This window comes from Tyto alba, unplaced genomic scaffold (genome assembly GCF_018691265.1).
Source record: "Tyto alba isolate M040663 unplaced genomic scaffold, T.alba_DEE_v4.0 Super-Scaffold_21, whole genome shotgun sequence".
Lineage (NCBI taxonomy): Eukaryota > Metazoa > Chordata > Aves > Strigiformes > Tytonidae > Tyto > Tyto alba.
The window spans coordinates 19,673,796-19,700,321 of NW_024881295.1; the positions used below are offsets into that span (position 1 = coordinate 19,673,796).

The following is a 26,526-nucleotide window of genomic DNA, read 5'->3' on the forward strand; positions in this document are numbered from 1 at the left end:
TAAATTAATGTAATTTAAAAACTCAAACAACTTCACATATTTAGTTCTCAAAACAGCTTCCATTCCACATTTAAGTCTTAAGTATCTGAACATTTTAATCACTGTACATGTGAGCTGGAGCTTAGATTCCTTCCAGGCAAATAAAAAGTTGTAGCCAGGAATTAATAAAACACAGGAGGCAAAGGGAAATAAAACTCTACATTCTCGTATCGCACAATTCAAGTTTATTCCATTCATTCTTGCAACACAAACTTAAAAATACAGTATCATTTAGCATTCTGATGTCTATGAACCATGATAACAATGAACCCAACTGTGTCAAAACAGTTAACAATGGTGAAGTCTAATATATCAAAATGCACAGAGCACTAGTTTTCTTCTGTCACTGCGTAGAAAGATGATTGTTTATCCATTTACAAAATAGAATTAAGACAAGTTCGTTTTGAAATTTTGCATGCAACACTGCAATTGCTTGATCTAGGACACTCCATTCTTACCAGCCTCTTCTACAAATAATTCAATGTTATGTTCAAGGATAAAGTTCCATTTAACTATCGTACTGCTTTTCCCATTTGCTCCCCCTTAAGAAAAGGGAGTAGAGGGTACAAAATCCAAAGTATACTTAAGGTTATAACTTATTCAGCACAAATTTCAAAGGAAAAGGTTTAAGAACAGAGTGGACATCCAAGTATATGTGATTCCAGTCTGACAAAGTATTTAAATTCTGTTTATAGAATGTAAAATAATTTACAGTTTGGTATTTTCATCTAGTTAGGACATACTCAAAGATAGAGGCAGCCACCCATTATTTTTTCCACAATATAGCTAACAAGGGAACAAGCCCAGTTTCTAGACAATTACAAAAGCATAAGCTTTTATTATTATTATTATTATTTTTTAAATCCTGGGCAAAATGATCAAATCACCTCTTATGTAGTGCAAAAAGCAAAAAAGTATTTCTTCTTTATGAGCCAAACATTAAATGCCATCTTTTAACTATCTCAAAAGGCAGCTTGGGTATATATTACAGCCAAATTAACACTTGTCTCACTGAAGTTTGTTTGCATTTTTTTTTTCTCCCCTCAAGTGAAGTAAGAAAAAATAAGGTGTCCACATAACTGTAGAAAAAGGGAGGCAAAACCGCCTCAGTGAATCACCAGAAGAGTTAGTACAAAGATGATGTTTCTTTACTTTGATAATGCTCACTTAAATGAGAATTGAAGGGAAGGGCAGAAAAGGACGTGGAGAAAAAACCTCAGAAACCAAAAAGACTATGGCCAGACAACTCGAGACTAATCAACACAAGAACTTGAATAATCAGGTTTTTCACATAAAAACACATTGCAGTTTTCTAGACTAGTAGTTTATTAGCTAAGTATTCAATAGCATAATATGGAGGCAAATTTATGCCAAAGATGGTTACTTTCATAGCTGAATAAAGAGTTAAACCTATAGTCTGTGTTCACACTATTACAATAACATGACAATCCAGCACTGATCATAGATAAGATTAAAGAGTTCTCTTTAAATAGTCATTAAAAGCACTGTTCACCAAACATGCTTGTTCTTTTATCAGCAGCTCATCAATTGATTTATCACTGATTTCCAACCTTTCTGTTCTTCCTTGCCACCCATCTCCAACAATCAAAGAGTAATTGCACTGTACAGTTTATGGCCAGAACTGATTGTTGTTCTTCATTGCTTTTCTTATGGGATGTGTACATGTAAATCAGTTTCTGCTCTCATTTTACAGTCTAAATGCAAGGCTTTTTATAGCTGCGATATTCAATCACAATATGCAACATGATTCAAGTAAAACTAAGTCTCCATTAAATATGAGTGGTAGTCACCAGCCTACTTCTACATATTCTCTCAATTTCAACAGTGATATCAAAATAATATCAGCTATTTTTGTTTAAGAATTCAGCATGAGACAATATATACATTTGTTTGCTGTACTGTGTGTGTTATCAGAAAGTTTGAAATCAGTATTCCAAAAGAGGCAGATGTATAGTTTGTGGTATACACTCTTCTGTTACAAAACCTGTTACTTGGTTTTCGGTGAATCAGCAATCTAATGAAAATTTTCAAGATGAAAGCCAGAAGCTCAGACATTCCTGAGGACCATAAGATGTGACGGGAATCCCTACAACGTCATTAAATACCTTCCCATGACTTATCAAAGCTGTCATAGTAGTCATACATACTGGTATAATAAATCTCATCTAAAAGTCAACAATGTGGGATGGTTGCACTGGAAACTTTCAGAATAAGCCCCATGCCTTAATGAAATTTAAGAGGTTCATCTAGCCAACAATGAAACACTGACTCAAAGATATGCACAATTGAAAGTTGGGGGGTTTTTTTGGTTGGTTGGTTGTTTTTTTTCCCCTCCAGTAGTTAGAGCAAGTTAAGACTTCTACATGTACATCTTCCTGTTCCTAACACCTGAACTTAGAAAGCTTACATATACTTCAAAAGTTTACCAGAAAAGTTTAGCAACAATATGCGCCTGATATGAATGTCTGAATAATTACTGTTCATTTTCCACATTTGACTTGACTGTCCTTGCGTAGCAAACAGCCTATAGCTTTCGCACGTGTCTATAAATTTTATGCTGACATAGTGAGTGAAGAAATTCCATTTTACAATAATTTTGGAAATAACCACAGTGACTTTTTGAACTCTTCAAAAAACAGTTGCTTAAAACATCTGTCCTGGACTAGAATAAACATGGGAAAGAAACCTCAAATTCAAGCATCCAAAAGTACCTTGGCAGATGTACGGGAGTATAATACCACCATGCCTCAACTGATCTTTCCTGATTTACTCAAAAGTCAGAAAAACATTAGTGTGACATCCAATTAGTCAATATAAAGAACAGCTCCAATAACTAGTATCAAAAGTCCTCAAAACTGCAACGTAAGCTTTAGGCAGAAGAAGAATAAAGCTACCCACTGAGATAGAAGAGAGAAAAGCAACCCAGCCACCTACATTACTACACTTCAGATTATGGCAGACACTAATAGCACGGGACTATTGTCTCCTTCACAATTAGTTTCAGGTACATAGCACAGTACTTCCATCTAAAGGAATCTTTCAACAAAAAAAGTCTTAGTACTAACCTAGGAGGCTTACAAGCCAAAAATTCAAGATCATGGTCTGTCTTCCTTCTTCCATTTTCATTAGAAATGGGAAGAGATTGTGCACTGAAAAGAAGTCCTAGAGGGACACTGTTCATAATAGTTTTCAACCCTCTCCAAACAGATTATCTTTGATACAAGCCCCTAACTAGTCTGATTCATAAAGAATTTCCCTCCCCCCAAAGTATTTAGCTGAAGAAGCTGGAAGATGCAGAGAGTGACAGACAGGCAGCAGTGTGAGGCCACAGGAGAGACACTTAAGATATCAGTCCATCCGTCACTGAAGAAGAGTTTTGATTGCCTGGTTGTCAGTGGCTTCAAAGGCAGTTAGTCCATCTGGGCCTTTCACAGTCTTATCAGCACCCTGTAAAGATATTGAGAAGGACTGTCAATTCATAAAACCAGGCCGAATTAGTATTACGTACGTCACAACGGTTACTTACCTTGGATAATCATATTGATTACATATAGCTTTTTCGTGCAGCGCATTGGTTTTGTTTAGAAACCAAGCAGGCGAGATTTATGTACAGAACTATTCAGCACGCAGCTAATCTAAGTTTCAAGCTTTATAATTCAGAACTAGAAAAAATGTCATGTAACTTGTCACTAGCAAGTTGCAAGATCAACAAATTATCGATTGAACTTGGATAGAAGCAGAAAGATTTTACTTGTTTCCAGCATCTATTCTTATGAATGCAAGAATTCAGTTTTATACACTTCTATGAAATCTATGATGCATCAGGCCTTTTCACATGCTAAATTATACAGGTAGTGCCTGCATAGAGCTTACTTCCTAATAAAATCATGTTATTTTCTTTCTATATTATTAAAGACTACAACCAGCTAGGATTATTGCTTCTCTTTCTTTTTGAAAAAATCCCTATTGCTACCTAGAAAAAAAAAAAAAAACAAAAAAAAAACCAACCACAGAATCATTCCAAGTCCAAAACTGATTGCGTTTGTTTTGAATGAGCTATACATACACCTAAAAGGCAACCAAACAGAACTGGAAGGCAACAGGTGGATAGAGGATAACAGAAATGCACCAACTAGACAAACCGCAGAATAGCAAGCACAAAACCAGCCTCAGTGCCAGAATTACGGAGGGAGAGCAAAACAAGAGAAGCAAAGAGTGATTAACTAGTCATGTTTGTTTTGAGCACTGTGTAGTTACATACATAAAAGGGAAAACCCAGACTATATTTAACTACCCTATTTACAATTAAGGGATAAAAGTTATTAGAGAACCCAGGACTGACTACAGAGAGATGTTTCCTTAAAACAAGATTAGATTCCAGAACAAGACTTCTTGAGAAGATATGCACCTCTCACTTTGAAAGATGTGTATTTGCTCAATCAAGTGACAGGAAAAATACTGTGGGTACAGACACACTTTATCAAAAGCATGTACTGCAGAGGTTTGTCTTTGGTTCATGTATAAACTCTCTATAGAGTAAGTACAAATCTCTTCTCAATTACATTAAAAGGAAGTGCACAGATTAACAGTTACTATTAAGGACAACCAATACTTTTCTAAGAATATAATGGACTTTGAATTACCAGAGCTTCTTTACCAATAAACGTTTATACACACGACCCCCCAGTAAACTTCCATACATAATACCATGTCTGTTTCCAAGACAACTCTCAGCCCACTAAAATTCCCACTGTAACTGTTTCTAACAATCGAATAAACCGTACCCGGTATTACGGTGATTTGCTGCCAATGCTACTTTTCTCAACATAGAATATTTCCCTCTCTGAAACCTCAACTCTCTTTACTTGTAACTATTCAATCTGCCATTCTAAATAGATGGTTTTACAGTGTGTTTTTAAGGTAGCAGTGCCCACCTCGTGGTCCGCTGGCCAAACTGACCCTGTTGGAACTGTTCATTTTCCTTGCAGCCCCTAGAGACCCTGAGTGCAAGACATCAGCTGAACCGACTGTACTGTTCAGTGGCAGTCAGCTGTGGGGCAGGGAGACAGGCTTCTGCTGTCAGGGAAAGAGCCTGGGAAAACAAAATTATCTTGAGAACTCAGTAAAGAATTCAGAGATGGGTACTTGTGACTGAAGTAACTCCTTCCAGGCAGCCCATTTTCTTTAGTACTTTTCAGGTAGCAGAAAAGAGGCACACGTTTTGCGCCTATGCAGTGAATTCACTCCAGTGACAGGAGCAATCATAACATTTACCTCTCTCCTGTCACTATGTAATATCCTTGGCCCAAACAGTTCACAGTATACTGCAGTATCAGTGTTCTGCTGGGTATGAACGTGCGCTGGATCAGTCTGTTCCCAAGAAGTGAGTAATTGCAAACACAAGCTGAAACCACTGAAACCCATTGCTTGTGAAACATTTATTTTTCCCCTAAAAAAAACCTGAGAGATTTAGCACATTACCTGACAGTTATAATCTTAGTAGTTCTGGGAGAAGAAAGGCAACCATGAAGGCAGTAATGTCTCCTTTTGCAGGCACTAATTATTTCTACTGAGTAGACAGCACTCTCAGACTAGAATCCACACGAAACTCAAAAGGGCTTCAAAGCTGTTGTTTGATGTTATGCTCAGAAAACCTGAAGGAACTTAGACTTGAAGAGAAATGGAACTATGCAGTAACTGACCCGCCAGTATTCATCTTGAATCAGCTTAAAGACTTTAAAACTCTCCATCAGTGTATCAGCATTTAGGGTGTAAAGGATATAACTGTTAACTGAAGTAATTTAATGTATAAAGAGAACTGTCTGTTTAGACATAGGACTGCTTTCCACCCTCATGCACATTTGTACTTCAGAAAAGTTACAGACATGCAAGACCAGAGTTTCTAAAACAGCTTTACTGAATGTAAAGGATAAGAGGGTCATGATTACCTAAGGAAGACACTGTTTAATAAACTCAGTGTTAATAAATTAGGAGAATGGCCCCTTAGCTAGGCAGGAAGATTCCTGCCTGCATTCAATAGAACGAGAAGGAAATAATGAAGTTCAGGTCAAAAGGACTTCAATTTTCAGAAGCACAACACTGCCTGGAAGCAAGTTTAATGAAAAGTTCATAAAAGTACAATGATTCCACAGTATTCTCTACTTTCCCGAAGTAAAAAGCTATTAACATTTTATGTTTGTGTTATGTTCTTTTCTTAAAATATACACAAATATATAAACTCTCTTTCTTTGGCAGGGTAATAACAAAGAAGGATGTTTGCCCTCTTAAGCCGCCGGGCAAAGCACAAATGTTAAACGTGCTCTGAAGGCAGCACAATAGCTACTAGAGTACAATTGCAGTTCAGAATAAAACCCCAAAGCCTTGAAAGCAGCAGGTAAAGGCAATGCAGAGCTGTCACCAAACCCTGTGAAACTGGAATTGTGGCACTTAATGAAGCTGGTAGAAGACTGGTTTACACAGCAAACAGCAAACTTCCAGAACGAGTTGCTAGATGAAGTTACGGAGACAGATGTCAGCTTGTTCAAAAAGGATATGGATGAATTCATGGCCAACCAATCTATAAACACTTAAAGAGGATAGATGTGTATGTACCTCTAAAATCCCCAATACAACAACTAGGAATGAGGTGAATAAGTGCACAGAAGTGTTCATACTCAACAACTCTTCCCAAATGGCATCCAGGGGAGGAAAAAAAAAGTGTTAAATTGCCTAACTCAATAGGATTTTTCTTCTAACACATTTGTGGTAGAAGGAAGATATCAAATTGCATTAGGTATTTTACAAAAAGCAGAACTATTTTGAAAGTTGAATAAATGGATGAGGTGTGGCACATCTTTCACAACAAACTGCAGCCTTCCTTAGAAGCATTCAAAACTGTTTGTCTATTGTAACATGATATTGGTTTTTCCCCACACGACACCAAATTTTTTTTTTTTTTACACTACAAAATCTTTACGATTCTTAAAGAAAAACATGTAACAATTTGAATTTTATGTATCTTTCTGCTTTTCAAATAGATATTCCCTAAATCCACTGTCCCTGAAAAAACTAAAAGCAAACTGAAATACAGGAACTGATGTTGCTTCAGTCCAGTTCTTAGGACTCATTACTTTAGCTGTTATTTTGTTTTGTAGAAGGTTGGTACATAATGAGCAAAATAAAACCCTGGTATTTTGGAAGACAACTCAGTTCCAATTTTGTCAAAAGCTACTAAAATTTCATTTCCTTCCTAATAGTAGGATATTTCCCAATATGCTATTTAACATTATTAATAGTACTGAAAAGGCAGAAGTGAAAAAAAATTAACACAAGATACGACATTTCTCCTTCACTTTGAGGTCACAACATGCTGCAAACAACTTCACTGTTTAAAATTACAAAGGCTATTTTCATATGCCTCCAATTCCTAGAAAAATATTTTAAGATTAATAAAAAAGATTAACTACTGCTAATGGAGTAGTGAGAAAATAAACCCTCTGAACTTTAAGCAGGAAGTACTCTTTAGACCAAACCCAATTACTTTCATGTATTAGATTAAGTCAGTGCAAAACAACATTTTCAACTGAAACTCTGATGCTGATAGAACAGTTTAGGTACCCCTCTGCAAACCTCCATAGGTCTGCTCTTTGGGATGTCTACAGTATGATACTCCATACCTTTTCATAAACTGGAAAGATATACTAAGAATTCCCAATACTATTTCTAGACTATACACACTGTGTAAGTAAAGCTTGATAGCTTAAAAAGGATTACAAAAAAGGGCAGTTTTGTCGGAATAGGCAAAATTAATTCTTCAAAAGATACTGTTTAAGGATACAGTATTTTGACCTCTAGTCAGACCAAAAAAAAGTGCTTATTAGAAAAGCATGTTTCAACTGACCAAGAGGGTTTACACTACTTCTGGTAGCCATAATATCTTAATATTTAACTCATTCTACTTTAGTAAATTCGCCTATCCCTTGTTGAAGGCAGTAAAAGCCATCTTCATACTGTGTATTTCAGTACTTGGAGTCTTTCCTTTTTTGAGAATTAATATGATTCTGTATTATTACCTACTGGTTACAGTAGGTTAATTAAGCTGATCCAACACACATGTAGGAGCTGTTTATTAATCTAAACATTAAAATCTTGTGCCCAAGTGGAAGGTAAAGTGTTTTCTAATGTACAGAAAAGTTTCAAGTATAAATTCTCACATTTTAATTTTCTTCCCCACTTAACGTTTTACAGTTTTATAACAAATTGACAATTTCAGACCAACACTGGAGCTTTAATCCCTATAGGTTTGGAAGGAGGGACAGTATTTGAACATTTTAAACATGCCAACAAAAACTTTAGTTTTGACTTTTAAGTTTAAATTACCACATTGTCAATATTTTGGTTTAGTTCATATTGGGCAGGCCTGGACCATCAGAGATGACCACAGCTGTACTACGGTGAAAACCATCTAACGAATTCAATCTGTGAAAATCACTACAGCAATTGATGATGGCTGATCACTATGATTAGCACAACAGCAGTGCTTGAAAACTACCATTAGTAATATCAACTTCTGAAGTTTTCAAACTCGACATAAGTTTCTTATAATGTAAGAAATCAAATTTTTTGACAAAATTGCTGATTCCAAAATTAAAACATCTGAACAAGGCATCAGGAACTTATGAAACTGCACTGAAATGCTAACTGCACAAGAAAGTGTGTAACAAAGGCCCTTTTGAGAAACTACCTTTGGAAGACTATAATATATTTACTCTTATGTTAGGTGTTTATCAGTAAATTCTATGTATGCACTGTAATTATGAGAACAAAGTCATACAGCTATTTCATTTTGCATAAATAAACCAACTTTTTTGTTTGTTTTGGTGGTTTGAATGTTTTTTGTTTTTTTTTTTTTTTTTAACATTAGAAGAAATGTCTAAACTTGAATAATCAACACAAATGATGGTAATATGCAAAGCTACAGTTCAAAGTACTTTCATCATAAACCCATCATTAAACAAAATGGTTTCTGCTGTGATTCATGAATATAAAAACAAAATATTGGGAGTTAAGTCCATGCAGACATTACATTAGGTGAAAACTTGGGAAAAACTCCTAACACACTGTCAACGACTTCCATACTGAACAAAGGATTGACAAAAGAGTAAAAGCAGCATTATAGATTTGTTTGCTTTCTAAAGCTGCAAAATTACTGCTTAAGCCTGCTGGAATACTCATTGGCAACCACTAATGAGTATTAAAATCACATTTCAAATACTTCCTATAAAACCCACCAGGAAGTTCCATCAAATGATTTTTCTTCACAGTACTTAATTCACCATTTCTGATGAATGTACTTTCCAAGGTCAAAGCATGTGTCATAGGATTAGCTGCCTTTCACAGTATATCACACTTTAAATGCCTGCAGGCATTCTAACAATAAACTCAGAGCTAAATCACTTGGTTTAGGGAGCTCTTACCACCCCTCCAGAGACAGCAATTTGAAAAGCTGAAATAAGTGTTCTAACACACATGATATTAAGGAAGGAGCACTCCTGCAGTTTTTGTATCACTCCAGTTTTAATACGTAGCCAAATGCTACCGCATCACCAGGTAGTTTAGAAAATGTTAACTATGTCATAATTTGGAGCCATGGTTGACTCAAGGCAGAATTTAATATATTCTTCAGGGCATACTGAGAGGGAAGAGGCGGGAAATAAGATCTGTGAAATCTAAACTTATCCAGAAGTAGTCAGTTCCAGTTTCCTGAAACTGCACAAGAGTAGCAGCAGCACAGTATACTTTGTTTTGGCAGGCACAATATTCTTGACTTTGTTACTTCTACCAGTGAAACTCCTTCTCAGTGAGCATGCAGCTACATCTCCTTTTTCAAGGATCTATTTCACTTCACTTCTGACCTCCTTAAGTCTCATCCCATCCACAATTATAGCTGACTGCTACTTTCCATACAAAGGTCAGAACCATTGTTATTAACCCAAATTAGTATTTTGGATTTTGCCCGGCCTATTTCTTCATAAACATCTTTAGTATTTTTATTTTCATTGCTGAAATGAAGCAATACAAAGCTTTTCTTAGAAAATGCATATATTTAATTACAAATACATTTCCCAGGAAATCCAAACAACACAATTTCCAGTGATCAGGTACTTCCAAACAGGTGCCTCCTACCACAAGCTTCTAGCCAAATTTAAATTTTCACAGATCTTACACTGCACGGCTGAGGAATACAGACCTGCATGGAAACATACAAAAAAAAAAAAAAAAAGGAATGCAGCTGTGGCAAAAGTTAGGCAGGGGTTAGATAACCTTTAGCCTTGACTATTTTTTTTCTGTATTAAAGAAGTTGTAACCATGCATTAATCCTTCCTATCTGACTATATCCCAGGCATCTGCTGTCAAATTACAATAGCTGGTGTTTCTTTAGCTTATTAGAACTAATAAAATCAAAGCAGGCTTTCAAGATGATGATGACAGATAGGCTTACAAAAATATTTCCCTCATAGTTCTTCAAGAATAAATATGAAGTAAGGTAATGGAGAGAAAAAGACCACTTGTGCCTTTGCAACCAATGGTATAAGGCAAGTGTGGGCGTAAGGGACACTACAGACCCAGCTAAAGGGACTTCAGCTTCATCCTTCCCATCTGTTCCATGTCTCATTCTCAAATTTAATCTGAAAATCATCCATCCCCTACAAAAACAGTGTCACAACAGAGACAGCTGAGCAAGCATTTAGTACGTGGCAACAAGCAAACACCATCTGCCATTTACAAAGGAACACCACAAACTAGGTGAGCAGTAAAACAGAGAAACTGGGTTCTATTGTACATCTGCAAAAACTGTAGTCAAATCCAGGAGACTACCCCCTGGAACAGGTGGGTCACACCACAAAAAACACTGAAAAAATTCCCAAGGCAGCAGCTGAAGTAAAGCTGGAGATACCTCAGTTCTGTCTCTCAATTAGGCACATCATTGTTTCTCCGGTTCCACAAAAACAAGGAAATAAATCTGCAACAGAACTTTAATTTGAAGGCCTCAATTGGCAGGAAACTAACTACTTGCAATAGGGACAAATGGACGGGGCAAATGCCAGCCCTGCTGCAAGGAAGCAGTGGGAATATGCAGGGTAGAACATTAAAAGACTGAACAGAATCTCACCGGTTCTGCAGGCAACTAACCTTTGCACTGGCTTAGCTGTAACAGCAGCCTGCAGCCTAATGTTGGCAGACAGCATGCTCATCTCGCACACTAAAAGGGAGAGTACGGCAAGAAAGCCTGCATACAAACACTCCTTCACTCTTGTGAGATTAAAACTGCCATAGACCACCACAAATTAAACTTCTGAAGACAACTCAAGCACCTGGCTGGGCAGATTTAAATGTGACTCCACGTTGGCTGTAACATCACAAAACATCCAGTGTTAGGTTTACAGCTGGATGCTCTTAAGGGTCTTTTCCAACGTAAATGATTCTACGGTTCTATCAGGTCAGCTGTATATGGGCTGCTAGTGATTCCTAGCTAAACCACCAGCCTACACTATTCCAAAAAGTCATTTGTATTTTAGACGCGATGTCATCATAGCATCAGCTTCCATGTGTGATAAGCATTGGTTAGAACCCCAAAACAGTCCTTTCTGAGGTATAGCAAGAGTAACAAACTGTGCTTTATCATCGGAAAGCCTTGTTGAAACTTAATTGAAATTCCGTAAAACAAGCTGCTGCTTTTTGAGGGACAGCAGTTGGTGTAATGGCTTCAACTATTCATATCATCCACAAAAAATTCTATTACTCATGTGACACGTACACTAGAAACTTCTGAAGCGGCTGAACTGACAAAAGCCAGCGAAGGTCCCCTAGCACTTTTCAAATTAAGCTCTTACAAAGGTAAACTGTGTCTAGTATGAGCTTAGAAGAAGCTTATCTGTGTTTCATCGTGCAGCTGCGTGATCACCGGTATCAACAACGGAAAGCATAGGTTTGCAGCAGCCCAGGCTACTTCAGCTTAAGATCGAGTGGCCACTCTAATCATTCTAGTCTGTTTAAGAGGTTAGAATCTTGATTCAGTGTCTCTACTATTTACATGTATTTACTATCCTCTGAAAGTGAATTATGCCCAAATACTTTTAATGCTTTTAGTACTTTCAGTGGAAGATTGTTTAAAGAATGCTGTGGCCACACTACATGAAAGAGGAACCAGCTTACTTCCAGCAGATGAACAGATCTTCTGCAGTAACAGAAAGTTTACAAAAATCGTAGAGGTCTCCTTGATTATGCTAACCTTTTTCATATTCTGTACTTCTATTAAGGTACATTTTTTGCATTTTATGTGCAATTAATGTCTGAAAGATTTCTTGGATCACCCCTCCTCAATAGCTCAGGAGTCTTACAGGAAAGGTTTATGAACATCCCCACAATTCATATGCTGTACAAGGCAGTACGGAATGTTCACTTAAAACAGTTAAATTTCCAAATCAACAACTGTATCCAACATAGAATTATTTATATTAAATCTAATCTTAGCAGGTGAAGAGGAACAATCTCTTATTCCTTACATAATTTTAACTTGATCAAACTGATATTTTTTTTTATATTTGTGGCATGCAAACAGACTAAGGAGATATGCATCACTGCTCATCAGTTCTCAAAACTTGTGAAAGTACAAAAAAAAAATATTCATGATTTTTGTTTTCCTATTTAAAAATATGTTAAGGAGGTTATTGACTTCTAGTCCAACAGCTTAATGTCTACGGACAGAGGCCACGTATACAAGAGATGAACCAATAGGGTAAACAAAGGCAGGTGAAAGTAGCAACGTGTAAAATAATGAAGATTCTTAGCAGTAAGTAGAAGTGTAATATTTACAAAACCAAGAAAGAACAGCTTTGAAGAAAAATCTTAACTATAGTGGTCCATCATTTGTAGTTTCACTGTTTACATACACTAGCATCAGACATTCAATATTTGTCATGCATTTGGAGTAACGATAAAATACACCCACTCCAAAAGTAACTAGGAAGAACATTAAACAAAGTTAAATAGTAAGTAATTTTTAAAATTTTCATGAAAGATTGAACTACCTGGTCTCCCAAGGTATCTGCTATCAAAGAACATATGAAAACAGACTATGTTACAAACAAGGTGTGACAACAGATGTTAAAAATAAGGGTCATATCTGTATTAAGAACAACCTCTTAATATAAGATCTGCCTCCAAGTGAGCTGATAAGCAAAGTTCCAGTTCATAAATATTTCATCGACTCGCCTATGTGAATGGAAGCAAAGAGATGTGGTACAACATGTGGTGAGGACTCCACCTGGAGTACTGTGTTCAGCTCTGGGGCTCCCAAATTAAGAAGGACATAGACCTGCTCGAGCGGGGCCAGAGGAGGCCACGGAGATGCTGGGGGGGCTGGAGCAGCTCCCCTGGGGGGCCGGGCTGAGAGAGCTGGGGGGGTTCAGCCTGGAGAAGAGAAGGGTCCGGGGAGCCCTTCGAGCGGCCTCCCAGGGCTTAAAGGGGGGGCAGGAGAGGTGGGGAGGGACTCTGGGTCAGGGGGTGCAGGGACAGGATGAGGGGTGATGGTTTTAAACTGAAAGAGGGAAGATTTAGGTTAGATATAAGGAAGAAAATTTTACTGTGAGGGTGGTGAGACTCTGGCCCAGGTTGCCTAGAGAGATTGTGGCTGCCCCCTCCCTGGAAGGGTTCAAGGCCAGGTTAGATGAGGCTTTGAGCAACCTGGTCTGGTGGAAGGTGTCCCTGCCCGGGGCAGGGGGGTGGAAACAGGTGATTTAAGATCCCTTCCGACCCAAGCTATTCTACGATTTGCTCTGCATGAAGAAATCTGAAAACAATAAAAGCTCTCCCAAACTATCCAACTGCAGTAACATTTTTCTAACCTCATCTCCTAGTCCAAGTTCACTTTCTTATAACATTCTGCACATCTTTGTAAGATTGCCTCATCTTTATGACTGTTGAACGTAGCGCCATTCAAACTGTACCGAGTATAGAGATCAATACATTCTTACCGCCTGTGTGAAAAATAGCTGGTTCAGGAAGGACCTTCATGCCCTTGCTGACAGAGACTACAATGAATGCACAACCCTTACTAGTTGACAGACAATTCACGTGTGAACTCAAGTTTTGAGGCATCTTATTTATTATTTAAGCAACTTATTTAGAATGCAAAACACTTCCAAAGAGAAATGGAAAGAAATACAACGTGGAACAAAGGATACCTTTTTAAATGTGTATATAATGATACTAAATGAAGGATCGGTCCTCACAACAAATGTAAGCAAGTTGGATGTACCATTTGAATCCTAAATTAACAATCACAGCATTTCTTCACATAAAGGCATATCCAGCATTAGATAGGATTGGAGAAGAAAAGTGAAATTAATGCAGCATTAACGCAGTTAAGGAAAACTTTATCTTGGAAGCAGCATATGAAATCTTTACACAGAATTAAATCCTTCAGCCAAATGTGGGTTTAAGTGGGTTCATACACTGAAAATGCATTGTTAATCTCCTCTTTCCAAAGTAAATGAGGTGTAACAAGAAGGAGCACATATGAATGGAGACAAAACATTGAATTAACTACTGCTTTGTAAAACGGATCACCTTTGTAATGTGAATCAAATGGAGAGCAGAAACAGATTAAGCTCATTCTCCCCAGGACAAAATTTACAAACTCTGTAACAGAGAAAGCTTGTCTTCCTAATTTTACTTCCCCTTACTGCCAACCCAGATGGGTTTTCAGTCATCTGGCAAAAGCAGAGGGAAACCACACCTCTGAGCAACTTCACAGTGGAGACTCCATCACATGAAAACACTTAAGCAGCTGCCAAAGCTAAATCCCACTCCTCCCTGTCTGCTGAAGGAATGCATTCTTTTTCTTGCCTGATTTGCTGTTAATTGCTCTCTAGCTGGAGCTCACAATACTTAGTGGTCACTACTACTGCAGAAGTCCTAGAACTTTCTCCTTCAACTATCTTCTCCATAATCAGAGTACTCACTCTGGTTCAACAACATAAACAGCATTTGTTTGATGTTCTGAACTTACCTGAAGCATCATAATCTTATTGGGAAAAAAAAAAAAAAGTCACAGCAATATACTTTGCTAACAGATAGCTTGTTCTAAACATTTCTATCTCACCTTTGACAGAAGCAACTTCACACAGGAAACATGGCCCTCATAGACTGCTGATAGGAGTGGGGTGATGTTATGTTTGTCTGGAGCCTGTAAATTGAGACACAGTTATTTGAAGCACAATTTCACACAGCATTAAAAGGTTTCACTTTACTGTTGACAAAACAAAATTTAAAAGTTAAGTGAAGGATTTAAGAATATTATCCAGAAATGCATTCTCTCAGTATTTTTTACTCTTCTTTTTAAAAACTCACTGTTTAAAAACCACCTAACAGCAAGATATGTCTTCCATAAGACTTCTAGGTATCCCAAAGTTTGTCTGTTTTTTTTTTTAGGCCAATTATAGGAATTGTGAGGTTTCAGCTGACAAATTTTGCCCAATTTAGAAATATTATTCCTAATTCTCTTATTTCTCATCCAGCCTGACTTTAGAAACCACTTTTAGCTGAAACATTTTTTGGGCTGTCTCCTCCTCTCTAAACTGTAGTCCTGGAAAGCATGAGAAATAGAGCAACCAAAATGTTGTTGTTGTTTCTGCCCCCCCCTTTCATTTTTACTCCCTCTCCAGCTAGGGGAACTCCTGAGGAAGAGATAAACTTTCCAGACACCAAGGAAAAAATCCAAACCATTTTGTTAAGGACTAAAGCAAAGATGTCTTATATATTAGCTTTCAGACCACTATTCTAAAGCACAGCATTTGGGGTATATGGTTAAAATGTTTATAAACTTTACTTCATGGAGAACTACACTATTTTGAAGTGCCAGTACAGTCCAGCCAAGACTTTTCATGACAGTCATGCATATCAAGATACAGCAAAATGACTAAGTTCGTACAAATAAATCTCTCCAAAAGAAAGAAGCACACCAATTTAAACAAAGTTGATCCTGCCCTGGCCAAGGATGCACTGAAGTGTCTTCTGAAGTCCCTTCCAACAAACGTAACGTGTATTTCATGCAAACTTGATTCAGATGAGATTACGGGATTTGTTCTTCTAATCATGGTCAAATTAAATTTAAACTTTTTATAGCTACAAATAACTTTTTCTAGTGTGTCCAAAAAGAATAAAAACATTTAATAAACATAATTTTAAGCTTCTAACCTCTAGGAGACCACCTCTCAAATATTTTTAAATGCATCAAATTGTTTAGTTTGATCTAAGTCTTTCAGTAACCTCTTAAACACTTATACCAATCCCTTATATGTGTATGTGTGGGCAAGACCCTAACATCTGTTTACAAAAGGATGTACATACATTAATATCAGCTCCTTTCAATAGCAGAAATTCCAGGATCTCAAGCTGTCCACAGTCTGCTGCATAGTGAAGAGGCTTCCTCCCACCTTCAAGTGTCCGGTTGACATCTTCACCCTTCAATGTAAGCATAATCTAATAAGCAAAATTTTAAAGCTAACACAACAAGACGACCTTAAAAAAAATCCAACACCCTCAAATATGCTGAAGGATGTTCAATCCACATGTTTAAGTCATTGTGCAAGAAAAATTAAAATTAAGTTGTTCAATTTCCTTTCCCTTATTTAAGCATTTAAGTCTGTAAGACCACCTTGATCCCTCCTTTCACATTGAATTTCAAGAGTAGTGAGTACCCAAATATACTAAGTAACTCAATATGACTTAAAAAAAGTGAAAAAATAATAAGAGCTTGTAACAAATGCTCATTTTTAGCTCATTGTGCTCATTTTCTTTTTCTTTTTTCCTATTTTGGCTCATTTTGCTTCTCCTTCCCCAACTGTCATCCTAGTTATCTGGCTAAGTTACTTTACTTGCTTCTATACATACTGAAGTTTTGCACACTGAGAAACCAGATGCATAGAAATAAGTCAGCATCATAACTATTCGTGAGTACAGACCATCCACTTAGGAAACTGTCCATTCTGTTTCATAAATAGCACCTGCCAATTCTACATGACACAAAGTCTGAAGACAGTAAACCAAATCAGGACACAAGTTGTATTCTAATGCCACTTGTACTAGTGGATTGAGACATCAAGGTGTAAACAAAATTTAATTTAGTGAATGCCTAATCAGCTTTATTTCTTCACCTTGGGTTGTGCAACTAAAGATAAACTGATTTGCTGCAGTTCAGTAGTGATGAGAAGTTACTGGAAACCAAGTAATGCTAAGCTATATGGTAAGTGACTTCTTATTTGTGCAAATAATGTTAGTGTTTTAAGGGAATGGCTAAATTAAGCATCATACCTCAAGCCCTGCATCTCCACAGAAAAACAAATCAAAAGAATTCCAGATGTAGCACCAATTCATACTTCTCTACAGCTTCCCTCACTCCTGCCCCAAATCTCTAGAAAGTTCACAGAATAGAGGGGCTTGACATATATCTTCCAGATATTACCTCCATTCTAAGAATGGAAGAGAAGATTGTCAGAAGGAAATCTTATTCTGCATCTGATGTTCTATAGTATGTTTTATACTATTGCCTAAATAACAAGACGACCTCAGAGTTCTCTCCTATCAACAGGATAGTCAATTCTTCTCATAATATATCCTGCTGAAAGTCAAAGCAACACAACAGTGTTTATGTATTTCACTAAAACACTGTACATTCCGTGGTCTCAGGTCAGGACCTGGTTCTCACACTATTGACTGACCCTGAAATACAGCTATGGCTTCTGAAACGTGTTGGACACCTGAAAATCATAGATAAAGGTAAAAAAAATCTTTTTCCTGAACTGCAACAAATTGTACTTCCAAAGTCCACCACAACTTTAGCTATGTGGACTGTCAACACTGTACAATAGTTTATAATGTAAAATTCCAATGTGACTAACTGAAGGTCTAACTCCTTCTTTACCAGAAAAGTTGTTGCAGACAGTCTTGTGTTGCAAGTTCTCTTTTGCCGAATTTCAGTACAAAACATCAGTGGGGATATGTTAACAACTGTGTTCCAAAAAAAAAAAAAAAAAAAAAAAAAAAACCAACATCAACCTACAAATCATCCAGACCACAGCACACAAATAGCCACATTGGTCTGAAAAGCATATAAGGAAGCAACATATACTTAGCTGAATGTAGAAAGTTAAGCTGAATCCATGTTCTTATTTTCACCCTGACACTTCCAATCAATTTTAAAACAGCTGGCAATTAAATAACACAAGATGTTTGTAGATATATTAAAGATTGGGATGCACATGTTTAGAAAGCCAGCCGTGTAAAAGGCACACAATCACTACCTCAAAACAGGCTTTAAGAACTCCTGTAATGCTTGACACATGCTAAGGCATGGTTAAGTAGGGGGGTAAAGGAGAAGGACAAGCAAGCCAACTCGTGGGACAGGCACATGGTAAAGCTACAAAATTCACATTCAAAAAGAAATTTAGAATCATCTTGTCTTATGATAAGGATGGTCGAGCAAAGCTCTCCCTTCCTTAAGCTTATAAATATTTGGCTCATAGGCTTACACTAGAAGATTTTTTTCTTTTTTTCTTTTTAAAGAATACACCATGGATCCCCCTGGTCTCTTCTAAACTGGTTATGGAATAAATTCCTGCTGAACAACAAACTTTTGGAAGGAAAAAACAACATCCGAACACTGAGTTTTCTCAGTTTCCCTTAAAGATGATGAAAGCTTGTTTATAGGGGAGTACCTAGCAAAAAGTCTGCAAAGATGTCCCAAACACAAGATTAAGCGGATTTGAATATTAGCACTGAGAAAAGGTATCAGCAGCTCTCCGAGTCAAACAGCAGAACGTTTTAGTCCAGATTAACAGAAGCAAGATCGAGTATAAATTACAAAAATAAAAAAAGTACTTTGCAATTCTGCAATAGATGAAGACAAATATCCAGCTGTTTCGTGGGTGTGAATAGCCCCTGTAAAAAAGACCACTTAATATTATAAACCTTCATTTGACCTTTCCTACTCCCAGTCCAAGACACATAGAAGTAGGAAGGGAAGACAAAACAATTCATTTCATATACAGGGATCAAACTCTGGCATAAGCACCTGCTGTAAATGCAGTCTCTAACACATGTAAGTCAGAACAGTTGCAGGACTCTTCATCGGTAATTTCTCTCCGGCCTTTAGATCTCCTATTTACATTGCCTGGTGCATCTCCCCCCAGGAAGAGCAGTGTTCTCCAAAGTGGGGTGCAAAAACCTGGAGAGGTATCCAAGACAATCCATTTGGGTGTGAGAAGAAAGTACTTTTTGCAGTGTTAATAAAGTGTAAAAATAGCATTTATTTAATCTTTATCTCACCTTTAATTTCAATTTCTGGATATGTTTTATAATCTGCACAATACAGAGTAGAGTAGCACATGTATATAACTTATAAAGAAATATACAGATATTGGTGGTGCATGCTCAAATATATTGTTTTTTTTTTTTTACTGGTAAGAGTGCACAATCAAAAAAGGCTTGGAGGTGACTTGTCTAGAGCTCTATGGGTATCCATGGAAACAATAAATGAATTTTTTCAGATGGAGTTTCATGCTGGAAGACTAAACAGTTTCAGTGTAAGTTTTACAGGTAAACTAAAAAACCCCTTAAACCTTACTCCTACATACAAATTAAAGACCAATAGTTGTAAAACTCAATAATATCCTTATAGTTTCACTTTTGCGAAGAGGAAGTACCTTTTTAGACATGAAAATATTGACTTTAGATCTTTAATTTTAATTCTATTAAAAGTTTTAGTCGTTTATCTATACCAGCTGCCACGTATGTGCTTAAATAAATCTCCAAGATACAAATTTCATATAAAATCACCTATAAAATGTGAAAATCTGAAAACTGCTTGAACCCTCATGATCTAAACTGGTAGTACAAAGACAGCAGTTACCACAGCTGCAGCAATAAGCCTTTTACTTGGCTAGACATGATGTGAAACACATTTAACATCCTAGATAAGGTTGTCAAAGATTATCTAAACAAGCTGCTCTTCTCCTTTAAACATAGGACATACAATCCTGTGCGTGTTGATTTTTGTCTTCACTAGATGAGCACTCCAAGTTAGATTCTCTTGCTCTTCCACTTGAAATATTCTGTTCAGCTAAGCCAGGGAGAGATGTTGATTTACATGGGCAGTTGGGTTCTTTAGACAGACTGGCCAGCCCTGACAGACCACATTTTGTAGAGAAAATGCATCTTCTCTAAATGGTAACATTTAAAAAGTGATTGACTATGCACTAGAGAATTCAAGAATTTAGATTAGCAAAGAAATTATATATTCTAGCTATGGCAACAAGCTTCAAATGCCAATTCACATCTTCACATGATAAAAGAAAATCTAAGCATAAGGTCAAGTCTTGAGCCCCCTCTCATAAATATGGCAAGCTCTGTTGAGGATGTGGTTAATTGTGTTGGCAGAATGAGACAACGTGGTCTCTCAAGCCCTGTAACAGGCTGAGGCAGGAAAAAGCACAGGAAGCGAAGATTCAAAGAAGAGAGTCATGTCTATATAAAGTTTTCTGAAATTACTGTGGTTTTGGATAATATTGGCCAAAGGCATAATATTGAATGTTACGAACTTGTGTATCAGCAATCTTATCAGGTGACAATTCTCCATATTGACTGATCAGAGACAGCAAAGTAACCAGTATTTTGGTAGGCTGACACCAAGACCATACTAAACATCTGCTAAAGGTTTTCTTTAAAAAAAGACCATATTCTACACAGGCATATGGACAGAACCCACATGAACTGCCAAAGAGCAGCATGATTTTTCCTTTACGCCCACAGAAACAAAATACTATGTATATGATACAAAAAGTGACAGAATAATTCCTCCGGAAAGTTTTACGGGACTTTTATCATCTTCTAGATTCTGAGAGCATCAATGATAATAGTTATGAGGGTTCTTTGAAGGAGATGTAATTAAGCCAGAATCAAAGAATCATATAAACTTAAAAATATACCTTTAATCGAAGGCCACACCTCTCCTGAAAGATTATTTCTTTTTACTTTCTAGAGTTGACCTACAAATTCACTAACAATTGCACAAATGTTTGTGCAAAGCCTCAGAAAAGAATTTGCCCTTCCAAAAGGGAAGACATGATCATCTCTAATGACCTTCCAGAATACAATGAGTTTACTTAGACATTTAAGGTTAAGCCTGGCATAAACCACTTCAATAATGTTTTCCTTTGCAGATCAAAGACCTAGGGCACCAGCTGTGAAATAACATTAAAAACCAGTTCAACAAATGAAACATCAGAACCAGCAGTTAGCAGGTGTCTGCTTTAATCCCCTCTACTAAAATCTGATTACAGGTGAAGAAAAGCCTCTCTGTGAATCTCCAGTTACTAAACAAGACAGCATGAAAGAAGATTTTTATAACACGTTGATCTTATGTCCTACTTAGGAAAGTCACATACATGGATAAGAGCAGAATATTAAATTAGAAAGACTTGAAATATCAGCTTCGGCTGAAAGCTGGCTATTAACTTCTCACTGAAGGATAGGAAAATAAAAACTTGAAGCTCAGTTCTAAATACTTTCAAGAATTTTCTCTTCTTTTTAAATAACTAATAGTAGGGTTCATTATAGCATCCTCTGAATGCAACTATCACCCACTTTCTGTAATGGAGTAATTCAGTTCATAGAAAGATCTGTTCTAACCAATTTCTTGAGTACTGTCAAAATTAGTCACTTTTGAACTTAACTTTCCCACTACCCTCTATCTCACACATTTTCCTTGCTCTACCTTTTCTTGCCAATATACCTACATGAAACCCCTGGTTGTATCTCATGTCCTTTTCAGTTCAACTCCAGTCAAGCTTTGGCTTTTTTTATTTCCAGCCCTGCAGACCCTGGGAAAGTGCCTGCATTCTTCTTGGGTAGCCACCCCCAATTCCACTTTTCATGCTCCCACTCTTTGCATTTTTGCTCAGAGAGGAGTTCCCCAAAAGCCAAGCTGCCCTCCTGTCGCACCTGCTGGAAGTCCCAGAGGAATCTGGAAGGATCTGCACCTTAGCAGCTGCCTTGAATAAATTCTGACAAATTTAATTCCTTATTCTTTTGCAGCCCTAGTTAAAAGAATGAATCAGATTTCATTGACTTGGTCTCTAATGCACACTATGACATCAGCTCATTGAAAATGTTGAATGAACAAGTTAGTCATAAATTACAAGTTCTAAAGCTCATTATTTTCCAGGCAGATGATTTAGCCACACCAAACTGACACTGTCCTTGAACAGCTCCTGCCTTTTCTGTAGTCTCTATTACACAGACAGTATTCCATGCCTCCCTCGGTCTAGCTTTCTTTACCTGCTAACTCCCTCCTTTCCAAGTTCCTGCCAGTTTCAAAATCATCAGCACTTCAAGTCAAATGAGCTAAACTAAACTCATCCAGAGCCACCCTAGCATTCCCACTGCATGCTCCGTGTGCTTCAGTGACAGGCTTACTTTGCAGTGTACACCGACTGAAACCGAATCTGAGCCAGCTATTCACTTGGGCTTGCCAGGGGTATTGCTCTAGAACTTTCCTGCCATAGCTCACCCATCAGTTTAACACAGGTTTTCTCCTGTGTAGCAGTTACAGTATCGCTACTCCCAGCCACAGTTTGATCTTCCCTCCTCCTCCCCCTGCCATTGCATCAGAATTAGTAGCTAAACAATTAATCCAATGAGGGAACTAATCAGTCTGAGAATTAACTTGATCTCTTTTTTTACCTCTCCAGCTAAATCTGCTCCATCTGATTCACCATGTGGCACCAGAACAGACCCGAAAAAAGTAGATGGGATTTACACTGCAGTTCTACCACAGGAATAGAAACTGAAAATTGTAAGCTCGTTAAATCCTGTTGCATAGGTTAACTGTATTAGTAGAGCAGTATCTGTAATACTGGTGGCATTAAAATGCTCTTTCAGATTTAGAAACAACTGCGTATCCCCGTCTGTATTTATCCTATCATACAGAAATAACTTCATCTCCAGTTTTAATGAAGGAAACGAGATTTCATGCAGTCAGATGCCCTTAGAGCGCAGGGAAGCATCCTACAGGAGCTACACTACAGCGTAATTCCTGTCTCCATTATTCTGGAAAAAGATGAACTGACTGTATAGTCTGTTGCATTACTTCCATCTCTTCAATACAAAGGATGGCCATTCTTAAACAGTATTAAATAACTCTGTCATTTTTATATAGCAATAACTTTATTGCTGTCTGAGAAGGAAAGAGTAGAAACTTTTCTTTCTTTAAAGAGGATTTAAGTCCTACAGAGATATTTGAAATATCTTACTGCCTATTGAGAATATTACTTCTGAACACTTCATATTTTACCATCTTCCATGCAGGCCTTTGTTCACATTGGTTGCATTTGTTTTTAAAAATTCAAAGAGATTAAGCGAGATAGTTTATCCAACCAATTTCATTATGCAGATCTATAGCAAAAGATGTTAAGAATTCAGCTTGTGGAAAGCAAGAGCATCTCAGATCTTAAGCATTTATATTCCTCAGGTGTGGGAACAACAGGCAAATACATGCGGATGACAGAGAAAAGTATAATTCAGGTATCGTATCGTTTTGTTTCTTTGTCACATCACAGTGCATGGCCTTCATATCAGAAGGATCACATGTAAAATTCCTCTATGCAACATTAGCAACATTCTTCACTTTAAAGTGCATGATGTAACAACAAAAAAACATCCTCCTGGGATTCTATGCCAGAAGAAACATTTGAAAACAAACAGGTGAAATTCAGTGTAGCATCTGCTTTCTATGTTCACCTTCACGAGATGTCTTTAAAATAACTAATGACTCCTAAGAGACAGCTAGGTAAGCTTTGATACACCTCCATCATTGCTATCGGGTGTAACTGAAATGTAAAATCTTTCTTACATTGTAATATTCTGACTGCAGAGATCCCCCCCTCTGATTGAAAGTATCACGGTCAGGTGTCCCAGTTTAATTTTAACTGGCAGAAACTGAGAAAAGTAAATGGCAATTTATACAGTTGTAGACAATCTGAGGACATATTTTGCCACAATAGAAACTATATTGGTATCCACTGAAATCTTTCTTTCCAATCTAACTCATTTTTAATTTTTACACATAACTGATTGACTGAAACAGTAAATTTTATGTTTTTTAAGTGGAACATAGATAACCTGAGCTATGTATTCCTTAGTCTTCTGAAAGGAAAGCAAGCTTGCACAAATCACACCCTGAAAAAAATTTATCCATATACTCAAACAGGGTTTAGCAGACACGCATTTCCACAACAGGGGTGTGGGGGTTATGGAGGAATTAATGTGTATTAATCTTCCTTTAATACTGTCCTTCCTTTTCTCAAAGTCCGAGTCAGCTCACACCCCTTCAATCAGATCTCCAGTATAACTTTTTCCAGATTCATCCATCTCTGGACTTTTTTTTTTTTTTTTAAAAAAAAAGCCAAAACAAAACCAACATAAGTACTCTGAAGATAAAAATACATTTAAGTATTTTTGTCATTCTGCTTGTATTCTTGAAATGGTTTTATTTTAAGTATGTAAGCCAAAGTTCACTGCTGAACCTGTATTTGTTTCAGTTATATGTTCATAGACTTTTCAACTGTATACTGCTGTCACAAGTCAGCTCTGGGGCTCATCTAATCCAGAAGGTACCTCTCTAGCACTTTAGATCTAAACACCTTCAGAGAGAATCCTTAAAAACAATACAGCAGAAACAACTGAAAAAACCCTATTTTCTACATACTTTTATTCTTCAAGGTCAATTATTTTACAATTTCTAAAATAATTGTGAGCTTATGAATATTTTAAGTCAAACAAAATCTTCTAGCCTTATTCTACTTGCTATAACAGTGAAAACATAAGATGATGTTTTTTACATAACTAATCCATTGGTCATAAACACTGGCGGTAATGAGGGAAAATTCAAATACCACGCTCCCTGAAACCTGACTAATAATCTAAAAATAAGGACATTTTAATTCTGCAAGCTCATAAGTCTACTGACTCATGGAATCACAGACTATTTAAGGCTGAAAGGGAACTCTGGAGGTTATCTAGCCCAACATCTTCTCAAAGTAGGTCTAATCAGATCAGGCTTTTCAGGACATTGCCCAGCTGAGTTCCATCCACCTCTGAGGACAAAGAATTCCACAAGCTCTCTAGGCACAAGCACTTCCAAGGGCTTGATCATCCTCACAGTGAAATATTTCTCTCTTATATCTAACTGGAATTCCTCACATTCCAACTGGAACTGCTGCCCCCTACACTTTCACTGCGGACCTCTAAGCAAACTTCTCTATATTCTATAGAAAGGCAATAATAAAATCTTCCTTTTATCTTACTTTCTTCAGGAAAACAAGTAAGCAAACAAACAAACAAAAAACAGAAAAGAAACCAAACCAAACCACCACAATTCTAAGAGCATCTGCTTGTATGTCCTCATCAATCCTGATGGCCTGCAAACTCTTGACTCTGAACATGTTCCAGTATGTCAATGCCTTCCTCATACTAGGAAGCCCAGAACAGCACACAGTACTCATATGCAGCCTCAGAAGTGGAAAGAAGGGAAGAATTTTTCAGTCTGCTGGCTGTTTTCTTGCTAATACAGCCTGGTATGCTGCTGGCTTTCAATAATGCAAGGGCACACTGCAGACTCATCTGCAGCTTGATGTCCACCAGGACCCTAAAGTCTTTCTAAAAAGCTCCTACATAGCCAATTAGTCCCCAACTTTTTCAGGTGCATAGGTTTACTTCTTCCTATCCTATTGTCCTGACTGGTAAAGACACATCTAAGTCACCAGTAAAAATATTAAGCAGTACTACCAATACCAACCCCGAAAGATGCTACTGGTAACCAGGCACCACTTAGAAGTAATGTTGCTGACCACAACCCTGAGTCCAACAGCCCAGTCAATTTTCCACCAACCTTACAGTTTGGTTACCCCAGTCCATATACCACAAACTTCAGCGTGGTCTCTCACTGTATCCTTACAGTGTCAAATGGGTTTGAGGAGGATTTGCTCCACAGCCTTCCCAGAAACTGAGGCTAAGTTGACCTACCTACAGTTCCCAAGATCTTCCTTCTCACAGTTCTTGAATGTGATGTTTGCTTTCTCAGATTCATCAGAAACATTCTCTTTTCTTCCTTTGCCTTCCTTTCACTATCAATGCACTAGCCCCTTCTACTGCCCTTGAGATTCCCTGCTAGTTTCAACTTCAGTTGAACTTTGGCTGTCATACCTCCATCCCTGCACATTTGTGCAATGGTTCTACACTTCCAGCTGAAGATTTTGTTTTCACATTGTGTGTAACTCTGTGTATTGGTTACAGATTCCTCAAAATATATGACCAGGAACATAAGTTGTATGTCCAAGTAACAGCCAA

At 37.3% G+C, this 26,526-nt stretch overlaps 1 protein-coding gene across 1 annotated transcript in view; it reads right to left on the bottom strand.

Moving 5' to 3' along the window:
* Window positions 1-201: 201 nt before the first annotated feature.
* Window positions 202-26,526, bottom strand: part of MTPN (myotrophin) — a 41,165-nt gene continuing 14,840 nt past the window's right edge. The window contains exons 2-4 of the mRNA XM_042795492.1: window positions 16,474-16,587; window positions 15,227-15,310; window positions 202-3,507 (exon numbers count right to left, since the gene is read on the bottom strand). Of these exons, the coding sequence (XP_042651426.1) occupies window positions 3,421-3,507; window positions 15,227-15,310; window positions 16,474-16,587 (285 nt within the window). The 3' untranslated portion in view covers window positions 202-3,420. The remainder of the gene's footprint in view (window positions 3,508-15,226; window positions 15,311-16,473; window positions 16,588-26,526) is intronic.